Here is a 17,925-nt window from a genome sequence, read left to right on the forward strand (position 1 = left end):
ATCCCAGAAAATTCTTCTCGGCCGATGGTGGTTCGTTAAGACCTTGGGAGCTCCATCAATGGCCCAGTCTCAACTCGCATACTGGTGGACGGTGCGAGTAGCGTTGCCCCTCCGGGTGCACGTTGTCTCGGGTTGTAGCGGGCCAACGCCACTGAAGGCCTGTCGTCGGTCTCAGGAACTGAACTGGCAGCGTTGGGTGGGTGGGTGCGGGGCCGCCGAGAAAATTCTGTCCGGAGTCATATGGCGCTGGCCAGGTGATGATGCAACCTGATTTGCCAGCGCTGGTGCTGGTGTCTGTGCTGGATTCGTAGTGCCTGACTACTCGCTCAGCAGGGCCCCAGCGAGTCAAGCAGGGCTCCAGGGCTGTGCCACAGCGTGCAGTGCCTACACCTAAAGTGCCGTCACAGTGCCGGCCATCACGACTTCTCGTGCGTTTTGGGCCCTGGTCTGGCCCTCCTGACTCACTTCCGACCACGGCCACGGTGTAGGGGCAACCCATCGCCGACTCCGACAGCACAACTCCCCTCCTCATCCCCCCTTTAGTCCTCGCGATCCAAAACATTGCCGGCGACACTGCCCCTCGGAGGCTGCCGAGACATTCTCTCATCACTGCTTACGAGGACCTCGTAATTCTCTCCGGACCCTACCGGCTAGTTACATAGCAGCAATCCAACGTGACATGCCGTCGCATCATGAGTTGAATGGTGACGTCCAAGATTTCACGATCCGCCCTTATCAATATCTCTAAACCTCATCATCCCCTTAGATTCCCGTGAGTAGTACTTAGGCGAGGCATTGCAAACACGCCTCATTTGCATCCCATTATCTAAAGCGTACCTACCTACCTAGTGAGTGTATCATCGATGGAGCCCTATTGAAAGTAACGCTAGGGGGCTCGTGATAGCCTCAAATGCCACATATACTATACATAGCAAGTCCGTCCATCTTTCCCCACACATCACGACCTGCTATAAGTAGGCAAGTGTATGGAGCAGGTCTCAAGTGAGAGAATTTCCATGGCCGCGGGGAAAGATGAGAGCTGAGTGACCGCCTGACAGACAGTGGCCGGCTGGTTGCAGTGCGACAGCTGCGTCGCAGCTGCCCGTACCATCACAGACAACACGCGAAAGTGTCAAGCTGCGCATCTCCGCGGCCAATGAGATCGGACTGATCGCCAGTTGTGATTTAGGACAAACACAGCCTCGGCGAAGAGACGAGAATCCTGTCGTGTTCGTGACCACCCTGCCATCTAGGTTTCACCAACTTTCAACATCCGATGACTGCCAGCAGCCCAAGGTGAATAGGCTGCAGCCTTTCTTCCTTACTCACACTTCAGACACCACGCCCACTTTTCATTTCTGCATCTAACTATACGTCCTTGCATCCTCCTCTTCGCTTCTTCTAGCATCAGATCACGCTTGCAACCTCGAGGATGAGCAGCGAAAAGATCCTCGAAGCCGAACAAGAGCGCCTCATTCTAGACGCGTGGCCCCGGTTCCCCGACGACACTGATTGGGATGGCATAGGATTGCTAGCTCTTCTCAACGCCGGCCAGAATCCTTTTGGCGACGCCCTCGACGTCAAATCTCTCATCCACGAGATCGAATCCTACCTTGGCAACAACATTGCAGATGTCCCCATCGTCACCTATGGTGCCAACCATTTTGTGAGGCCTCTCGATCGATGGCCTCCCTCTCGTCACAGCCCGCGCTAATTATGGAGCTCCAAGGGCTTCTACCTCAAGCTCCAACATGGCCGCACAATTGTTGCACGAGTCTCTCGCGGAGACATGAACAGACCTACCTGCGATAGAAAGGCAATGGAGAAGCAGATCATGCATGATCATTTTGAGCTCGACACTTACCACGCTCTCTCCCCCCTTGGAACCCCCTTCAACTGTCCCCCCCTTTACCATCGTGACCCAGTCAAGTCTGATGACAGTATGCTTACTCCGAACCAGGGCCGTCGGCTGTTTCTCTTTGAGAAGGCCGAGGGCGAAACCTACAAGTATGGACAGTGGCGCTCTCTGAATGCGCAGCAGAAGGTGCAGTTCGTCGTCGATGCCGGTCCACACATCCGACTTACCCAGCCGTTTCTAGTCTTCCCTGCTTGTCCGATCCGCTCGAGAAGCCGCCGCTGTCTTCCGTCACCGGCTCCCTCAGAAGTTCTGTTCCGACTAGTTGTGGGAACGCAGCCTGGGCGGAGTTGACAGGGCGTGCCCCATTGCCGTCGAACCGACTCGAGAGTTTTGTACCACGCTCCTCGAGGCCAAAGTTGAAGCCACCATCGGGGTGCGCATCCACTCCATCGATGCTGAGAAAGGCCATCTTGTCAAGAACCCAGTCCTAGAAGCAGCTCAGAGAGCCTTGCTTCGACTTGTTCCCCGTGTTCTGCCCAAGTCGGCCCGAGGGCTGGGAGAGTCGGACTTGTATCGATTTATCCTAGACCATGGTGACTTTGGTATGCACAACATGACAATTGACATGGATGAGCAGGGCCAGCCTCGCCTCACATCAGTGTACGACTGGGAGGGAGGTAGAATTGTCCCGGCCATTCTGTCGGAGTCAAAGATGGTCACTACCGTGGACCTCTTCATCAACAGGGCTGGGGAGCCATCCATCAAGCGATGGGGCGATGGCGACACTCCAGACAAGATGGCTCAGTACAAAAGCTGGACTGCCGAGTATCATAAGGTGAGCCATCCGTTGCCGTCCTTTATTTGATGAATAGTCAGCTAATAATCGCAACAGGCCTTGTTCTCCGCAGCACCCGAGTACAGGCGCATCATCAAGGCCGGCCTAGACGCAAGACACATCTGGTTCGCCCTCCACGAGTTCTCTGGCCAGGATCCTGACGAATATTTTGGGAAGCTAGGGGCCTGGGCAGAGCACAGAGCCGCAGAGTTGGATCTGGAGAAGAAATTCTGCTCTGCCCGTCTCTTTTGCGGGATCATCTGAGGGTCTTGAACTCCAGATTAGTGTCACCGAACACCCAAGGTCAAATGCGAAATTGGTAGAGATATGGCTAGGACGTAAATAGGCCAAGCCGAGTAACACTGTTCAGACAAAATATACCAGAGCCTTGAGTCGGCTTCTTTTAACAAGTTTTATATTCTCTAAGTTTATTCAAGCAGCTCCGGCAGCTGAGAACCTCGCTCGAGTTTTTTGATTCCTAAATGTTATCCTATCTTGGTCTGAGTTTGGTGCGATGAAAGTTTCAAATTGGCGGCCGTCTAGCACCATGATTGATTGCAGGTGTGACTTAGGAAATTGTTATGACCAAGAGAGAAAGCGTGGAGACTACCTATAGATATTAAGCCTTCCAGTTGCGACAAGAAATATTGACATTGCATTAAAGCATGAAACCTAAAATATTTCTCTTTTCATCTCAATCACACGCGTATATTTCTCATAAGTGAGGCAACCGGTAGTGAACACTGTCCGCGTGCAGGGTAAGCCTCCAAGCCTTACCCCCACGAAATTGCCGGATGGGGCAATGAGCTCTCTAGGGTGAGATCGCGGACCGATTGATCGGGTCTACACGAAGAGGGAGAGGATGTTTTCTCCACCGTCTTGTATCAATATTAATGTAGCATTAAATTAGCGGATTGAGTTGCATTGTCAGGTGATGGGATTGTGAGACATACTTTCAGCCAAGAGCAGCCGCGCGTCCCAAGCTATTGTGCGATGCTAGACTGGCTCACCCGATGGCCAAGAGGCCCAAGAGGCCCAAGAGCTGTGGACCAGCCTTGAAGTGCTCCCACCAGTCCCGTTCCCTGGAGCGCGCTAAGGCTGGTGAAGGTAGCCCTGATTGGCCAATGGGCAGCAACCCCCCGGATCAGAGTTGCACCATCCCCATCGCTAATCAGGTCCATGACCTCACTAACCACACTTACTGGGCTCTCGGCAAGTGCTGCCGCTTCGCAAAGCTTAAGGTTGTTTCCTTCCTCAGACGAACCTTCGTCCGGCCTTGTCTAAAAACTCTCTCTCTCCTCTCATCCTACCACGGCCATGCCCTGAGGCTTGATCTTGTTCTCCACCCTGCATTAACATCTTCAGACCTCCCCTTCCCTTCTCCGCCGACGGATCGGCCCCAATCGCCGCCATGGGTGAGGCCGACAGCTACTACAACACCAACAACCAGGGCAATGGCCCTCCTCCACAGTACGACGGGGGCCAGCACGGATATGGACAGCATGAGCAGCCACAGTCGGTCTACAACGGATACCAGGCTCCATCACCGCAATCGCAGCCTCCTCCACCGCCCCAGCAGCAAGCCTTTGCTCCACCGCCAACTGGCTACGGTGAAGGCGACGAGAAGTATTCGTTTGAGCAGACATTCAAGGTCGAAAGGCCCAAGTGGAATGATCTCTGGGCAGGCATCCTGGTAGGCCATCCATCCGCAACCGTGAGTATCGAACGGGCCTCGGATTAGCTAACGCTGCGACAGTTCCTCCTCTTCTGTGCGGGCTTCGTCGCCGTATCGGGCATCGCACTTCACGGGTACGCCACGACGCGAGGCATCCAAGGCGGCGGGATCTACGATGGCTCGAATACCTTTGGACTCGACACCAACACTATTATCCTCTTCATCTTCGTCCTAGTCGTCGCCTTCGTCTTCGGCTTTGGCTACGTCTGGCTCGCGCGCCTCTTCCCCAAGCTGTTCATCTGGGTCACGGGAATCCTCAACATCTGCTGGGCCATTGGCACTGGCGTCTTCTACATGTGGCGACACTACTGGAGCGCGGGCATCGTGTTCCTCATCTTTGGCGTGTTCATTGCCTTTTGTTTCTACACTTGGATCTCGCGGATCCCCTTCTCGGCCCTGATGCTGAAGACTGCCATCGACGTCAGCAAGAAGTACGGCCATGTGTACATGGTCAGCTTCATTGGTGGCCTGATTGCGACGGGGTTCGGCGCATGGTACTCTATCACCCTGGTGGCTATTTATGCCAAGTGGCAGCCCGCGAGCGACAATCCCTCGTGCAGTGGTGGAGGCTGCAGCCACGCCAGGGTCATTGGTCTGATAGTGTTTGTGACCTTCGCGATGTACTGGATCTCGGAATGGATCAAGAACACCATGCACACAACCATTGCTGGCGTGTACGGGTCTTGGTATTTTTGCCCGCACAACTTCCCCAAGCACGCGACGCGTGGTGCCGCCAAGAGGTCCCTCACATACAGCTTTGGTTCGATCTGTCTCGGAAGCCTGATTGTCGCGATCATCCAGTTTCTGCGACATATCTGTTCGGTTGTGAGGAGCCAGGCTGGCCAGGAGGGCGGAGTCTCGGGCGCCATCGGCTACGCCATTTTCTGCGTCTTGAGCTGTCTCATCTGGTTGCTCCAGTGGGCCGCCCAGTTCTTCAATCGCTACGCCTTCTGCCACATTGCGCTGTATGGCAAGGCGTACATCCCGGCGGCTAAGGACACCTGGAACATGATCAAGGATCGTGGATTTGATGCGCTGATTAATGTAGGTGCCTTTGAATGTGTTGGAGGTGTGATGAGGGCTGACCCAGTGTGTGTAGGATTGCCTGATTGGGCCGGTGCTGTCTTTCGGTGCCGTCTTTGTTGCATATGCCTGCGCGCTCCTCGCTTATCTATACCTATTCTTTACAGACCCGGGATACAACAACGATGGGCAGTACACTCCGTTTGTTGTGGCGTTTTCCTTCCTCATCGGTCTGCAGATCGCCAACATCTTCACGACGCCCCTGTCAAGCGGGGTCGACACGATCTTCGTGGCTGCGGGCTGGGATCCCCAGGTCATGCCGCGAGACCACCCAGAGCTGTACGAAGAGATGGTCAAGGTGTATCCCAAGGTGCAGCAGATGATTAGAGTTAGGTAATGAAGGCTTGTGTGTGAGGGGCAACGGTTCGGGATGAGAGGCGCTATTGGTGCTATTAGGTTAAAAACTGTAAGGATGATGAGCCACCGACGAGACATGCATACGGCTAAAACGGACAGAGACGATACAAAGGGATACACATTATTAATTTTTAATTATCGGTAGAAAGCAATTGCAGCCACAGGGTCAATGTCCCGTCCTGTCTTACCGAGTGCTGCTGCGATGAAGGGCCGAAGACGCCAGTGTGGGACACTCCGCAACCGAGAACCGTAACTCGTCATCGGTTGGCGTGTGTTTGCGGGGTGAAGCATGGCACGGCATATGGACTTGTGGCTTATCCATGCTATCCCATGCTATAAAGTGGTGCGATATCGCCCTTGGCTTGATATTCGTGATTGTCGTTGCGCAGGGTTCGTAATCTTAGCACGCGAGCACGCCATCGGGGTCTCCACGATCTCCCCTGGCACCTTGGCACTCACTTACACGCAACGGTTTATAAAAGGACACGGCGAACGGTGAGGCAGTTTCGATTATTCAACCAGCACAGTTCAACGGATAATCAACTCTATCCCCCTCCCCTCCCCTCCCCTCCCCTCCCTCTCAAAAGATTCAACATGGCACCCGGCGCTCTCGTTGACGACGAACGTCACCCCGTGGCCGCCCTCTCGGCCGGCAAGTTCCACAACCACGAGGCCCCCGTATCAGTCTTCCCTGACGGCATCAGGACGTCCGGGCAGCACCCGCCGCTGTACGATGTGCTGAAGCCCTACGAGGAGTTCCCCAAGGAGATTAGCGGGCCGACGGTGTGGCGCAAGGAAGACTTTCAGAACAACCCGGAGCGCTGGACGCATCGCTTCACCGAGGAGGAGGTTGCCGAGCTGGGCGAGACGGCGGACCAATTCATCGCGAGCGGGACGCCACTGACGGGTATTTCCAAGGTATATTATTTTACCCCCTTTTATTCGGCATTAGTGTTTGCGTATACACCTTGCTGACCCGGACCAGGCCAACTTCCCCCTACCCAAGCTGAGCAAGCTCCTGGTCGCGCTGCGCGAGGACCTCCTCAATGGCAAGGGCTTCATCCTATTCAAGGGCTTCCCCGCCGACGCCTGGGGCCCGCACAAGACGGCCGTCGGGTACATGGGGCTGGGGACGTACCTGGGGTACTTCATCTCGCAGAACGGGCGCGGGCACGTGCTGGGCCACGTCAAGGACGTGGGCGACGACCCGACGCAGATCGACAAGGTGCGCATCTACCGCACCACGGCGCGCCAGTTCTTTCACACCGACGACGGCGACGTCGTGGGCCTGCTGTGCGTGCACCGCGCGGCCGAGGGCGGTGAGAGCGACATTGTCAGCAGCCACCACGTCTGGAACACGCTCCAGCGCGAGCACCCGGACGTGGCCGCCCTGCTGGCCCAGCCCATCTGGTACTTTGACCGCAAGGGCGAGGTGTCGGACGGGCAGGACGAGTGGACGCGCCAGCCGGTCGTGTACCTCGAGGACGGGGGCCAGGGCCGCGTCTACACCAAGTGGGATCCGTACTACGTGCGCAGCCTGGGCCGCTTCTCCGAGGCCGGCCGGGTGCCGCCCCTGAGCGACGAGCAGACCCACGCGCTCGAGGTGCTGGAAGCGACGTGCCTCCGCCTGGCGCTGCACATGATCCTCGAGGTGGGGGATATCCAGTTCCTGAGCAATGCGCATCTGCTGCATGCGCGGACCGCATACAAGGGTGAGTTCCATGCACCTACCTTCTACAGCAGAGACATTGTGAGCTGACCCAGATGTATAGACCACGCACCTCCGGCTCCCCGGCGACACCTCCTGAGGCTGTGGCTGTCGACGCCTGAGACCGAGGGCGGGTGGGCGCTGCCCATGCCTGACAGCCAGGAGAAGAAGAGGGGAGGCGTCCAGGTCAACAACCAGGCGCCGACGGCTCCCCTGGATGCCGAGTAGATAGATGTGGATGGGGGAAAGAAGAGGGGGGGGGGTAGGATGTCTTATGAGCAGCGTGTTATTTTCGAGAGTGACTTCAAACTTTTATGGCCCTTGGCAAGCGGTGCGACGCCAGACTTTTTTTTAGCATACTTATATATACCCCATACATCAAATGGAACATGAGATTTTCAACAGTGACTGACGCTGAGAGACATAGCTTCCTTTGTCTTTGTCTATCAACACCCTTGCGACATCTTGTCTGTATCTGGCTCCCACGGCTTGATCGGATTCACAAAACTCACCGGCCCATGGAACGGCTCCTCCCCGCGCACATACTCCAGCACCAGGCCCTTTCGTATCTCTCGAACTGCTAAGAACCGGATCACCAGGCTCTCTAACAGCGAAATCGACAGGACATAGCGAGCCACGACCCAGTACAGAGTGTTCGCCCAGGCCTGCGTGCGCGAGACGAGGACGGACCGCCCGTACTCGCTCTTCACACCTTCCTTTCGCGCTGTGCGGTACTCATCGAAGATACGGCCTAGCTCATCCACACTGGGGCTCACACCACCACTGTTGATGTTGTTGTTGTTGTCATTGTCGTTGTCGCCGCCGTCGTCCTTCTGGTGTAGAAGATCCCGCAGGCGATTGCACAGGGCCACCACGTCCTGGATACCAGTGTTGAAGCCGGCGCCAGCGTTGGGCGCGAACTTGTGGCACGCATCACCGGCGAGGACGATGCGCCCGCTGCTCCACCGAGGCGCGATGCCCTCGTCGAGGTTGGACATGCCCGCCGTGTCGCGGTTGAAGACGTCCTTGACCTGGATCTTGTCGGTGAGGTGGTCGTCGGCGAAGCGGGCGACCATGTCGTCAATGTCCTGGCCCGTGTACGACGCTCGCTCCTTGGTCGGCTGGGGGAGCAGCTCGTACAGGAAGATCCACGCCTTGTCGACCCCGGCGAGGTACATGGCCGAGTGGTCCTGGCCCTGGGTGTCGCAGGCCAGGCCGGGGGGGCTCGACTCGGGACGGGGGAAGCTGCACCAGAGACAGCGATACTTGGCCACAAACGGGTTCTCGTCGCTCTCTCCGCTGGCCTTCATCATCAGGCGTCGTGTCTTGCTGTACACTCCGTCCGCGCCGATGACAATGGACCCGTGGAACGAGCTGCCGTCGTCGCAGGTGACGCTGACCGAGTCGTCGCCCGTCGTGATGTCTACCACTTTCTTTCCCGGGTGTATCCTGTCCTTGGCCACCTTTGGCAGCCCGTCGTAGAGCGATTTCGTCAGCTCAGCCCGGTGGAAGATGTACGGAGCGGCGCCCAAGCTAGATGTTTTTCTCCAGGTTAGCTTAGACAAAAAGAGTTTTGGTCCATTTTTTGCACCGCACCATTTCGCTATGATTGTCGTGTTGTTCGTGTCCTTGAACATGTACCCGTCCTTTGTCAACGACTGCGCCCTGCCAACCTGGACCGCCAGCGGCTCCAGCCTCCCGGTCAGGCCAAGCTGGGACATGACCCTCATGGTGGTCGGGTCGAGCACGAGACTGGCGCCCGACTTCTCGACCATGGAGCTCCTCCGCTCCAGGAGGACGAAATCGATGCCCGCAGCGTGCAGGGCGTGGGCCGCCGTCAGACCGACGGGACCGCCGCCCACGACGATGACTTTGAAGGGTTCCGTGGCCACCATATTTGCGTAATATAGATGTTTTTTTTTGCGAGAGAGTGAATGGCCCTACCACACGCAAGCACCCAGCATACTATATGTACCCTGGATGTCACCCACGTTTGATGCTGCCATCCGGGTGGAATCGGTGGGAGTATAACTACGTACTCCACGCCCTGCGGCGGCGGACCACGCCCCACCGCCAGCTCCGCCAACTCCGTGTAAGAGAAATCGACTCCGCAGGTAGCTAGGGGTTCCGAATACTCCTAATAGTACATTGCCGTCCACCGGGTTCACATTGCTGATGCAAGTACCAGCCATCACATGGGGCCCATGTAGGTGGGTCAAATTTACCTGCCTTATGGGCCCAGATCGTGCTTACATTATGGGGGTCGGGCCATAATATCAACCTAAATCTCCATCATATCCGCCCTCTTCCCCTGTTTGGTCCCGCGCGCGCTACGAATACCCGCGCGGGTAGTCGGTGTTTTCCCCCCAAGGGCTGAGACGGGGCCAGCAACGTCGAGCTGCGCAAAATACGAGCCTGGCACGGTGTATTACTATCTGCACCTACTACGAGTAGTTAGTATTACGATCGATGATGACAAAAAAAAGTCTGACCCTGACCGCTCGGTGGGTTTTATTTTGGCCAGGTGCGGAATCCGCCGAAAAAAAAAGAAGACCGCGAGACCACGAGACGGGATTGAGCCCCCTAGGACATTTTGGGAGACGATCCGAGACCTGTTTTGGCCACTGCTGGCTGTGGAGTGCGGAGGAAAGGGGCGAGATGACATATTATATGACATACGACGTGCGCGCCAGAGCCGGCAAGCTGTAGCCCCGGGTCATGTCCCATGATTCATTAATTATTTGACGCCGAACCTTCTGTTGTCCCAAGAGATGTCATTATTGTTTCCATTAATAGAGTCTGTGTGTCTGTCTAGACGTCTGTGTGTATTTTGGTAACCCACGAGTTCGACTCCTCGTGCCAGGAGCGGGTATCCGGGATCCCGGACCCACTCCGGCGCCGAATACCCGGGAGACGCCGGCGAATATGCACATAGGCGTGACCAAGCGGGGGATGAAACTCCCCGAGCCTCATATATGCACTATTACTACGTACTCCGTATGTAATAAGCAATCATTCTCCTCGGGTGAGATCTCATTCACGGGCCAAGCGCTGACATACGAAGCACCACCCACTTGGGGGAAGAAGTACGGATACGAATACATAGGTAGATGATGCTCATAGTATTTACAAACACTATTGATTAGAAATCATAAAAATAATACCATGTAGTACTCGTAGACTGTCACATATGCGCCATGGCTCTGACCGTCTGGTATGACCAGTCTATGTACGCCGCCCCTGCCATGCCAAAACTCCAAAAAATCACGACAAGAATCCTCCAAGACGTCATGCTGCCCACGCCTGACCAGCACCCCCTAGTAGTACACTAGGCACATGCATCTCTTCAGCTAGACCCCATCCGTTCACCTCCCCCCCTTGGTCGGCGTCTGCTCCCCACCCCCACGCATCTTCGCCTTGCGCGTCGCCGCCTCCATGACGCTTCTACCCAGCGACTGCCCCTCTGCATCTCCCACCCCCTCATCCACCACCTCCCCATCCGCCCTCGCTGCCACCACCCTCCACCTCTGCGCAGGACCCTGCATCCCCTCCCATAGATCCGTCGGCAGGAACTCCCCTACATCGTGCCGGAACGCCTCGCGCGCCGCCTGGTCCGCCTCGAGCATCTTGTCGACATTGTCCTGCGCCTTGCGCCACACGCCGCGAATCTTGTCGTCCACGCTGCGCCGCCGCTCCACCTCGAGGATCAGGCTGTCGTACGCGCCGGCGTAGCGCTCGTAGATCTCGCGCAGGTCCGCCATCTCGCGCAGCTTGTTGAGCACCGCGTCGCGCTCCAGGTCCCACCGTTGCTTGAAGTCCTCCTCGGCCGCCATGTAGTCGCCCAGCCGGTCGCCAATGTCGCCCAGCGCCGCGTACGCCTCGAGCATGCTGGCGTACCCGCGCCGTGTGTGGGCGTTTTGCTGCTCCAGCGCGCCCGACTCGAGCTCCATGGCCGCGAGCCGCTCGTGGATCTCCTGCACCACGTCGTCGACAACGCCCGCGTCCTGCACCACCACCTTGAGCATCTCGGCCTGGTCCTTGGTCGTCTTTGGTTCGAGGTCTGACACGTTGGATTCCTGCTCTGCGATGACGCCCGAGATGGACACGGCGTCTGGGCCCTGCGACTGCGTCGCCTCGGCGGCCTTGAGCCGGGCGAGTGCCACAGCGCCTTCCGTCGTCCGCACAGCCGTGACGCACATGTCAAAGTGCTTGTTCAGAGACGCCAGCAGCTCGGCCATGTGAGACGAATGCTCGGCTAGCACGTCCAGCCGCTCCGTCATGTGTATATTTTCTTCGTCCTCGGCTTGGTTCTCGATCAGTAGAAGCGGGGGCGCATCGGATAGGATCCTCTTAAGGTTGCGAATGTCGGTGTCGAAGCGTAATAAGTCTCCGTCAAACGATTGCTGAATGCCCTTTAGAGAATATTAGCCTGCAAGCTTGATGGGGGGTTGGTTGTGCATGATTGTGTGATGCGAACCTGTAGATCCTCGATGCTCTTCTTCATCGTATTCCTCATCGCATGCACGCTCTCCTCGTCCACAAAGTCCAGCAGCGTCTTGTTCGCCTCGCCCTTGGGCCTCAGCGCGCTCTGCACCACCGTGGCCCTCAGCATATCCATGGTCCTCCCCAGGGCCCCGTCAGCGTCGTCCATGGCCTGCACCAGCGTCTTGAAGTCCCGCTTGCCCCAGTCGTACGTGCCCTGCAGGGTCCTCCGCAGCCGGACCAAGATGGCCGCCTGGTCGAGCACCGCAGACCGCAGGAAGCCTGCCTGGGCGCCGAGCACGGCGGTGCCCTCGTATGAGGAGCGGGCATCGGTGGCGAGCTCGTGGCCACGGAGCACGAGGGTCATGGAGGAGAGGGAGCGCTTGGCGGCGAGGAGGTGGTTGACGAGGGTGTCGATGGGTATGGAGGCGGTGGCAGCGCCATCGGAGCTGGAGGAGGAGGAGGAGTGGGTGGACGGGGGCTGGCGGGCTCGTGCCGAGGCGCTGGAGCGCTTGAGGGATGCGGCCGACGAGGCGATGCTGCGGCGGGAAGAGTCGGGGGGCGAGGCAGCCATGGTGACTGGAATGATGGTTGATGTTGCTGCTGGTCTCAGAGCTTGGCTGGTGGAGGGATGGATGGGTTTGGGGGTGCTGTCGCTGCGGATGGAGGGTTTTCAATCAGAAGGGGGCTTCATGATGGACGTCCCTATTTGAAGCATGGTCTATGGGATAAAAGGTGACGATGGATAGATGGTGGAAGATGGATGATGGAAAAGGTTTGGGGTTGAGGGTGAAAGAGAGGCAGCTGTCACAGGTGCGAACGATACGATAAGATGCATGCATGTTGGGCGATAAGGAACCCCCCCCTGCTGGCCCTCCAGGCGGCTCCAACAGTTGTTTAGGGTGGATGGACGCGTCAAGTGGAACTCGGAAAGTCTTCCATCTTCACTTCACCCATGATAAAACATCAGACGTTTCAATTGCAACGAAATATTATTCTTCCAAGGCAGGTCTTTGTCTTTGCAGTCTAGTGCTCAATCCAAGCCATTGCTCAAAACAATCGTCAGCTGAGAGGAGATCAGATACCCCAAGTAATCGCCAGCTGAGGGGAGGTTAAACATCCCAAATTCACCGTGCCATTCTGCACCAACTGTCCACGCCAGAAAATGCCACCTCGAAATCAGAATCGCTTGCCAGAATGCAATCTATCTGCCAGCATATTACTCCAACACGCTGCAATAATAAGCAAGAGTCTTGTATAATCACTGGTTCCCGCCCTCTGCTAGTGGCGTCGAGACCCGCGTGGTGACCAGCGACGAGTCGAACGAGGGGATGTTGATGTAGTCGCGCACTTCACCGTCGACCACAGCTGGGGAGAGTAGCTGGCCGTCCTTGGTGACAATGGGATGATACGAAGCATCGTTGCCGGCGTTAGCACTGCCGTCCTCGACCCGCGAACCGCCCGCGTTGACCTGGGCATTGTCCAGATCCGCAGGGCCCTTCTCGCCCATGCCGCCCTCGAGCAGCTCGCCACCTTCGATCACGGTTCGCAGCTCGAGGTCCGGGTCCTTGGAGTACACCCGGATCCCGACGATGCAGATGGCGTTCCACGGATCCGGCATCTTCTCCTCCTCCGTGTCATACTCGTCGCGAGGCTGCGGTGGTGGCCGCTGACCAAGCCTGGGCTTGCGCGTCATGTCATCGCTGCTGTAGAGATCGTCCCATTCATCCACGGGCGTGTCTGACGAGTCACCCGCCGAATCGTACTGCGGGCGATTCTTGGCCGGCTTCTCTTCCTCTTTCGGTTCCTCCTTGGGCTCATCCTTGGGGGGTGAAGGTGCGGGAGGAGGTCCGCCGCTGACGGGGGGCACATCTTGCTTCTTTTGTTCCGACGGTGTGATGGTGGAATCCTCCGTCTTGGGGGTAAATTGTGGGGAGCCGCTCGACACGGAGTCGGCCTTGGAACTAGGTTCCATGTCTGCCTGGTCGTCGTTTGCCCCGTCATCCTCGTCGTCTGCTTCACCGGCTTCGGCTGCCACATCCGTCTTGGTGTCCTTCGACTGCTCCTCAGTGTCTGTAGACTTGGCCTGTGTCTTCTCATCTTTCTCGGGTCTCTTGTCCTCTACATCCGTCGTCTTCTTGTCTTCTGCATCCTTCTTCTTCTCTTCCTCCTTCTTCTCCTTCTCTTCCTCCTCCTTCTGCTTCTCCTCCTTCTTCCGCTGCTCCTCCTCCCATGCTTCCCGCCGCTGCTTCTTCTTCTCATTGTCCTTAGCCGCCTGCTTTCTCGAGGCCTCGCGGTTCAGGTGCCGCTTCTCCCAGTTCCGGCGGCGCTCCTTGGATCGGCAGCTCGACGCCTTCTGCTGCTCCTTCTTCCTGCGCACCTTGGCCACCTTGTTCATGTGGTCCCAGGCCTTGCTGTGCGCCAGGTCGTAGGCGTAGCCGACCTGCGCGAGCTTCTCGTTCTCGATGCGCTCTTGGCACTCGCGCTTGACCACTTCCTCGACAGACTTGGAGCTGGGGTTGCGCTCCGCTACCACCTTGACGTAGACAGCGTACTCCCCGGGGGGCATGTCCGTCAGCTCCACCGAGACGGATCGGTCTGTGAGATAGTTGCCGTGTGATCTGACAATGTAGTCCTCGGTGGCTGGCCCGTCCTGGCTGTGGAGCCTGAAGTGCAGACGGAAGGAGTACTGGCCCTGGAGACCCTTGAAGTACCGTTCGTCTAGCTGCGTGAGCTTCAGGATGAGCGGCGACTCCTTGGTGAGCTTGATCTGGAACTTTTCGTGATAGTCTGGCTTCCACGGGACGTCGACGCCGATCCATTGCTGCGAGCACCTCCAATCAGGGTCATTGAACAGCCTCGTGCGGTCGAGGAGGGTGTACTTGTTGATCATGTCCTCGAAGGAGATCCAGAAGACGGAATCGCTGCCAAACTTGTGGCCAAGCTCCTCCTGGACTTCGGTGGTCCACTCCTTGGAGCCATCGCTCCAGGGCCCCTCCCAGAGGCCCTTGCGGATCTTGCCCCAGGGGTTGCGAAGCTTGACGAGGCGCTGGCCCGACTTCAACGTCCGCGCATCCATAATCACATAGGCATGGCCTTCGGTGATGCCGTCGCGGTTCCCGTAGCCGTGCTCCATGACGCCCGTCGAGCATCCAAAGAGGAATTCCTGGTTGACCTTGCTCATCTCGTTATCCCAGAATTCGTCAAGGTCGAGGATATCCGAGCTGAAGAGCTCGGTGGTGACGCCGCCCGAAAGATCCTCCAGGCCCTCGCCGATCCAGCCGCCTACGAGCGATGCATAGTCGCCGTGGGCCTTGGCGTACGCCTTCTGGATGAGCGGGACCCAGGTCTCGTTCTGGTCAAGGTTCTGGCCGAAGAAGAGAGCCTTGGAGCCGGTTTGATACGTCTTTCGGTAGTGTTTCTCGACGTCTTCGCGGTCAATCTGCTGGAGCAGGTCCCGCTGCATGCTCGGGGAGTCCCAGCAGGGCGACTTGAGGTATAGCTTATCGTCGATGATGGAGTAGATCCATTCACCGTCGCGGTAAAAGACGAATCCGTAGATGCCAATTTCTGAACGCTCGTTAGAGAACTGCCCTCATCATTTTGTTCTTTCCCTTCACTCTAGATTGCACGGTTTACTCACTTGTATCGTACGCTACGCAAAGGCGGTTGATCCCGTCCTTGACATTAGCCAGGGCGCTCAAGCTCGCCATGAGCCAGCAGTCGCCGAGACTGCCCTGCTTGACATCGCCGGCATTGACGTCTCGCATAAATGTCGGCTTCTCGAAGATCTCGTGAACGCGCTTGACAGCCTTGGGCACAGAGGCGCTCGAACTGAGGAGAGTCGACGAGCTGAGGTCGAACTTGTGGGAGCCGAGGCTGTTAAGGCAGTTGCCCTTTTCATACTTGAAGTCCCAATCCTGATCAAAAGTGTCAGCAGCCCGCACATTACAGGTTTCTGTCTGGGTGGGTGCGTACCAGGTCAAATCCCGGATCCCGGTATCTCATGTTGACTCGCTTGCACTCCTTGACAATCTTCTCCACCCTGCGGCGGCACTCCTCAGCCGCGCGCTCATAACCGTCCCACAGCGGCTCATTGGGCCGATCTGAACTAGCGGGAGGCGGGACGGGATCGAAGGGCAGGACGGAGAGGGCCTTGTGGAATTTTCGGTTGGAGAACTTCTTCCAGATCCGATTGATTGACTGCTGGGGCGGAAGTCGCTTCTTCCTCCTCTTCTTCTGGTCCTGGTTGTTGCTCTGACTGGGCTGCGGCCGGGGCCGCTTGGGGTCATCCGACTCCTCGGATGAGCTGTACCCGTGCATGTTGGCGGGGGTGGTGGTTTGACAGCGGGAATGTCTAGTGACAAACCCTCGGGAAAACGAGTGCTCAGAAATCGTGATGGCTAGGTCGGGGACGTTGAAACCGTTTAACGATGGTTGCTTGGGTTGCTGGAGGGTGGGCGTCCACTTGCAACGAGGGTGTGCAACGAGGGTGTGCAACGAGTGTCTGACGCGGTATAAAGGGATTGGGCAAGTGGCAGGACAAAAACGCGGTATGGTATCAAGAGAGTATAAATGGAGGCGAGAAGGGACAATGGGATTCAGGGAGAGGAGAGGACATCTTTTAAGGTGCCTAGTATTAGGCAACCGGGACTCCAGGAGAGCCCCATGGAGCGATTCAGGGTCCCGAACCCCGAAGTAGGCTTCTGGGGCCGGGCCCCACCATTCTATTCTCCACCGCATCCACTTTGTTCTCCAGACCATTCTGAGAACCAACAACACAACCACCACCGCCTCACTGCTACTTGGTTGGCTAAGATAAGCACTGTATGAAGTAGTTAGATGGAAAACCGATGAAACCGATATGATCGGGCTGTGTGGACCTCCAAGTGCCTCCCCCGGACTCCCAAAATGCAATTTGCAATTGGCGGCTGCAATTGGGATGCCATATCGGCGGGTCCATTGATGCCCCGTGTCAGAGCTCGCCTTGGGCCGAGTGACGACGCCGGCGGCCGCTATTCGCACGTAAGCCTGCTGAGGTGTCCATGCAGGCCGCGTACGACGTACTCGCAACGATGCTGAGAATGTGGGTTTTCCACGTCCGGCGCGTGATCACGTTGTCTTGCAACCCGTCGACCCGCGAAAGTTGCTGAGTGGTGGCCCAATCGCCATCAGTTGCGTGGCGGAAGATGTGTTTTTGTTTTCTAGACTCCTCGAGTGCCTGCTTGCCTGCTTGCCTGCTTGCCTGCTTGCCTGCTTGCATGCTAGGCCTACTGAAATACGGATACTGTGTATTAGTCCGTACGAAGTACTGGTATAATACGGATGTACGGATAGTACACGATCGTACACGTAGTCGCTCAGCCTTGTTCACCTGGGTGGCGAATATGCGGGCGGGTCTCGGAAAGTGGGCTCCCACCACTCATCCCTTGAAGGGTCCAATGCCGACCCCACCACCAGTCTGCCTTCTGGCTGCACGGCACGGAGTACTAAGACGATGAGTAGTGCATTTTTCGTATCGATGGGCTTTGGCTGTTCATCAGTCTCATAAAAGGCCGTTCATCGTCCGTCTATCTGCGTCAGTCTTGTTTGTTCATTTGTTATTTGACTGAAGTGATGACTTTGCCCGAGGGCCTGCCATCATCCCGCAAACTGGGAAGATGGCCGAAGTCGGATATACGTACCTCAGGTTTGACTCGGTAGCGTCGACGACCAAGTCAGCCAACACACCATCAGTGTTCCAAGGGGGAGATGGGTAATACATACGCTCGCTTATTCCCCGTCTCTTCCAGTTGCACCTTCGATCTCCACGCCGGTCTTTGTAGAGCCTCAACGGCGCAAACTCGCCATGGTAGCCTCATCCTCAA

General features: G+C 57.0%; 6 protein-coding genes across 6 annotated transcripts; 3 read left to right on the forward strand and 3 right to left on the reverse strand.

Annotated features, from left to right (window-relative positions):
* Positions 1–1,432: 1,432 nt before the first annotated feature.
* On the forward strand, positions 1,433–2,957 carry ACO1O0_001511 (uncharacterized protein; the record flags this gene model as incomplete). The annotated part of the gene is made up of 4 exons (XM_083190995.1): positions 1,433–1,666; positions 1,961–2,049; positions 2,195–2,693; positions 2,751–2,957. The coding sequence occupies 4 exons, from the start codon at positions 1,433–1,435 to the stop codon at positions 2,955–2,957; spliced, it is 1,029 nt and encodes a 342-aa protein (XP_083054854.1).
* A 1,147-nt stretch (positions 2,958–4,104) lies between these two features.
* PNS1 (plasma-membrane choline transporter-domain-containing protein) lies at positions 4,105–5,848 on the forward strand (the record flags this gene model as incomplete). The annotated part of the gene is made up of 3 exons (XM_083190996.1): positions 4,105–4,386; positions 4,450–5,472; positions 5,528–5,848. 3 exons carry the CDS (start codon positions 4,105–4,107, stop codon positions 5,846–5,848), a joined length of 1,626 nt encoding a protein of 541 aa, XP_083054855.1.
* Positions 5,849–6,462: 614 nt separating this feature from the next.
* ACO1O0_001513 (TauD/TfdA family dioxygenase) lies at positions 6,463–7,804 on the forward strand (the record flags this gene model as incomplete). The annotated part of the gene is made up of 3 exons (XM_083190997.1): positions 6,463–6,786; positions 6,854–7,580; positions 7,641–7,804. The coding sequence occupies 3 exons, from the start codon at positions 6,463–6,465 to the stop codon at positions 7,802–7,804; spliced, it is 1,215 nt and encodes a 404-aa protein (XP_083054856.1).
* Positions 7,805–8,022: 218 nt separating this feature from the next.
* Positions 8,023–9,471, reverse strand: ACO1O0_001514 (FAD-dependent oxidoreductase; the record flags this gene model as incomplete). The annotated part of the gene is made up of 1 exon (XM_083190998.1): positions 8,023–9,471. The coding sequence occupies one exon, from the start codon at positions 9,469–9,471 to the stop codon at positions 8,023–8,025; it is 1,449 nt and encodes a 482-aa protein (XP_083054857.1).
* A 1,470-nt stretch (positions 9,472–10,941) lies between these two features.
* Positions 10,942–12,632, reverse strand: ATG17 (protein kinase regulatory subunit ATG17; the record flags this gene model as incomplete). The annotated part of the gene is made up of 2 exons (XM_083190999.1): positions 10,942–11,988; positions 12,054–12,632. The coding sequence occupies 2 exons, from the start codon at positions 12,630–12,632 to the stop codon at positions 10,942–10,944; spliced, it is 1,626 nt and encodes a 541-aa protein (XP_083054858.1).
* Positions 12,633–13,319: 687 nt separating this feature from the next.
* ACO1O0_001516 (uncharacterized protein) lies at positions 13,320–16,381 on the reverse strand (the record flags this gene model as incomplete). The annotated part of the gene is made up of 3 exons (XM_083191000.1): positions 13,320–15,628; positions 15,702–15,978; positions 16,037–16,381. 3 exons carry the CDS (start codon positions 16,379–16,381, stop codon positions 13,320–13,322), a joined length of 2,931 nt encoding a protein of 976 aa, XP_083054859.1.
* Between the last annotated feature and the right edge of the window lie 1,544 nt (positions 16,382–17,925).

Source organism: Amphichorda felina (genome assembly GCF_050947745.1).
Source record: "Amphichorda felina strain 45539 chromosome Unknown scaffold_1, whole genome shotgun sequence".
Taxonomy (NCBI): Eukaryota; Fungi; Ascomycota; class Sordariomycetes; order Hypocreales; family Bionectriaceae; genus Amphichorda; species Amphichorda felina.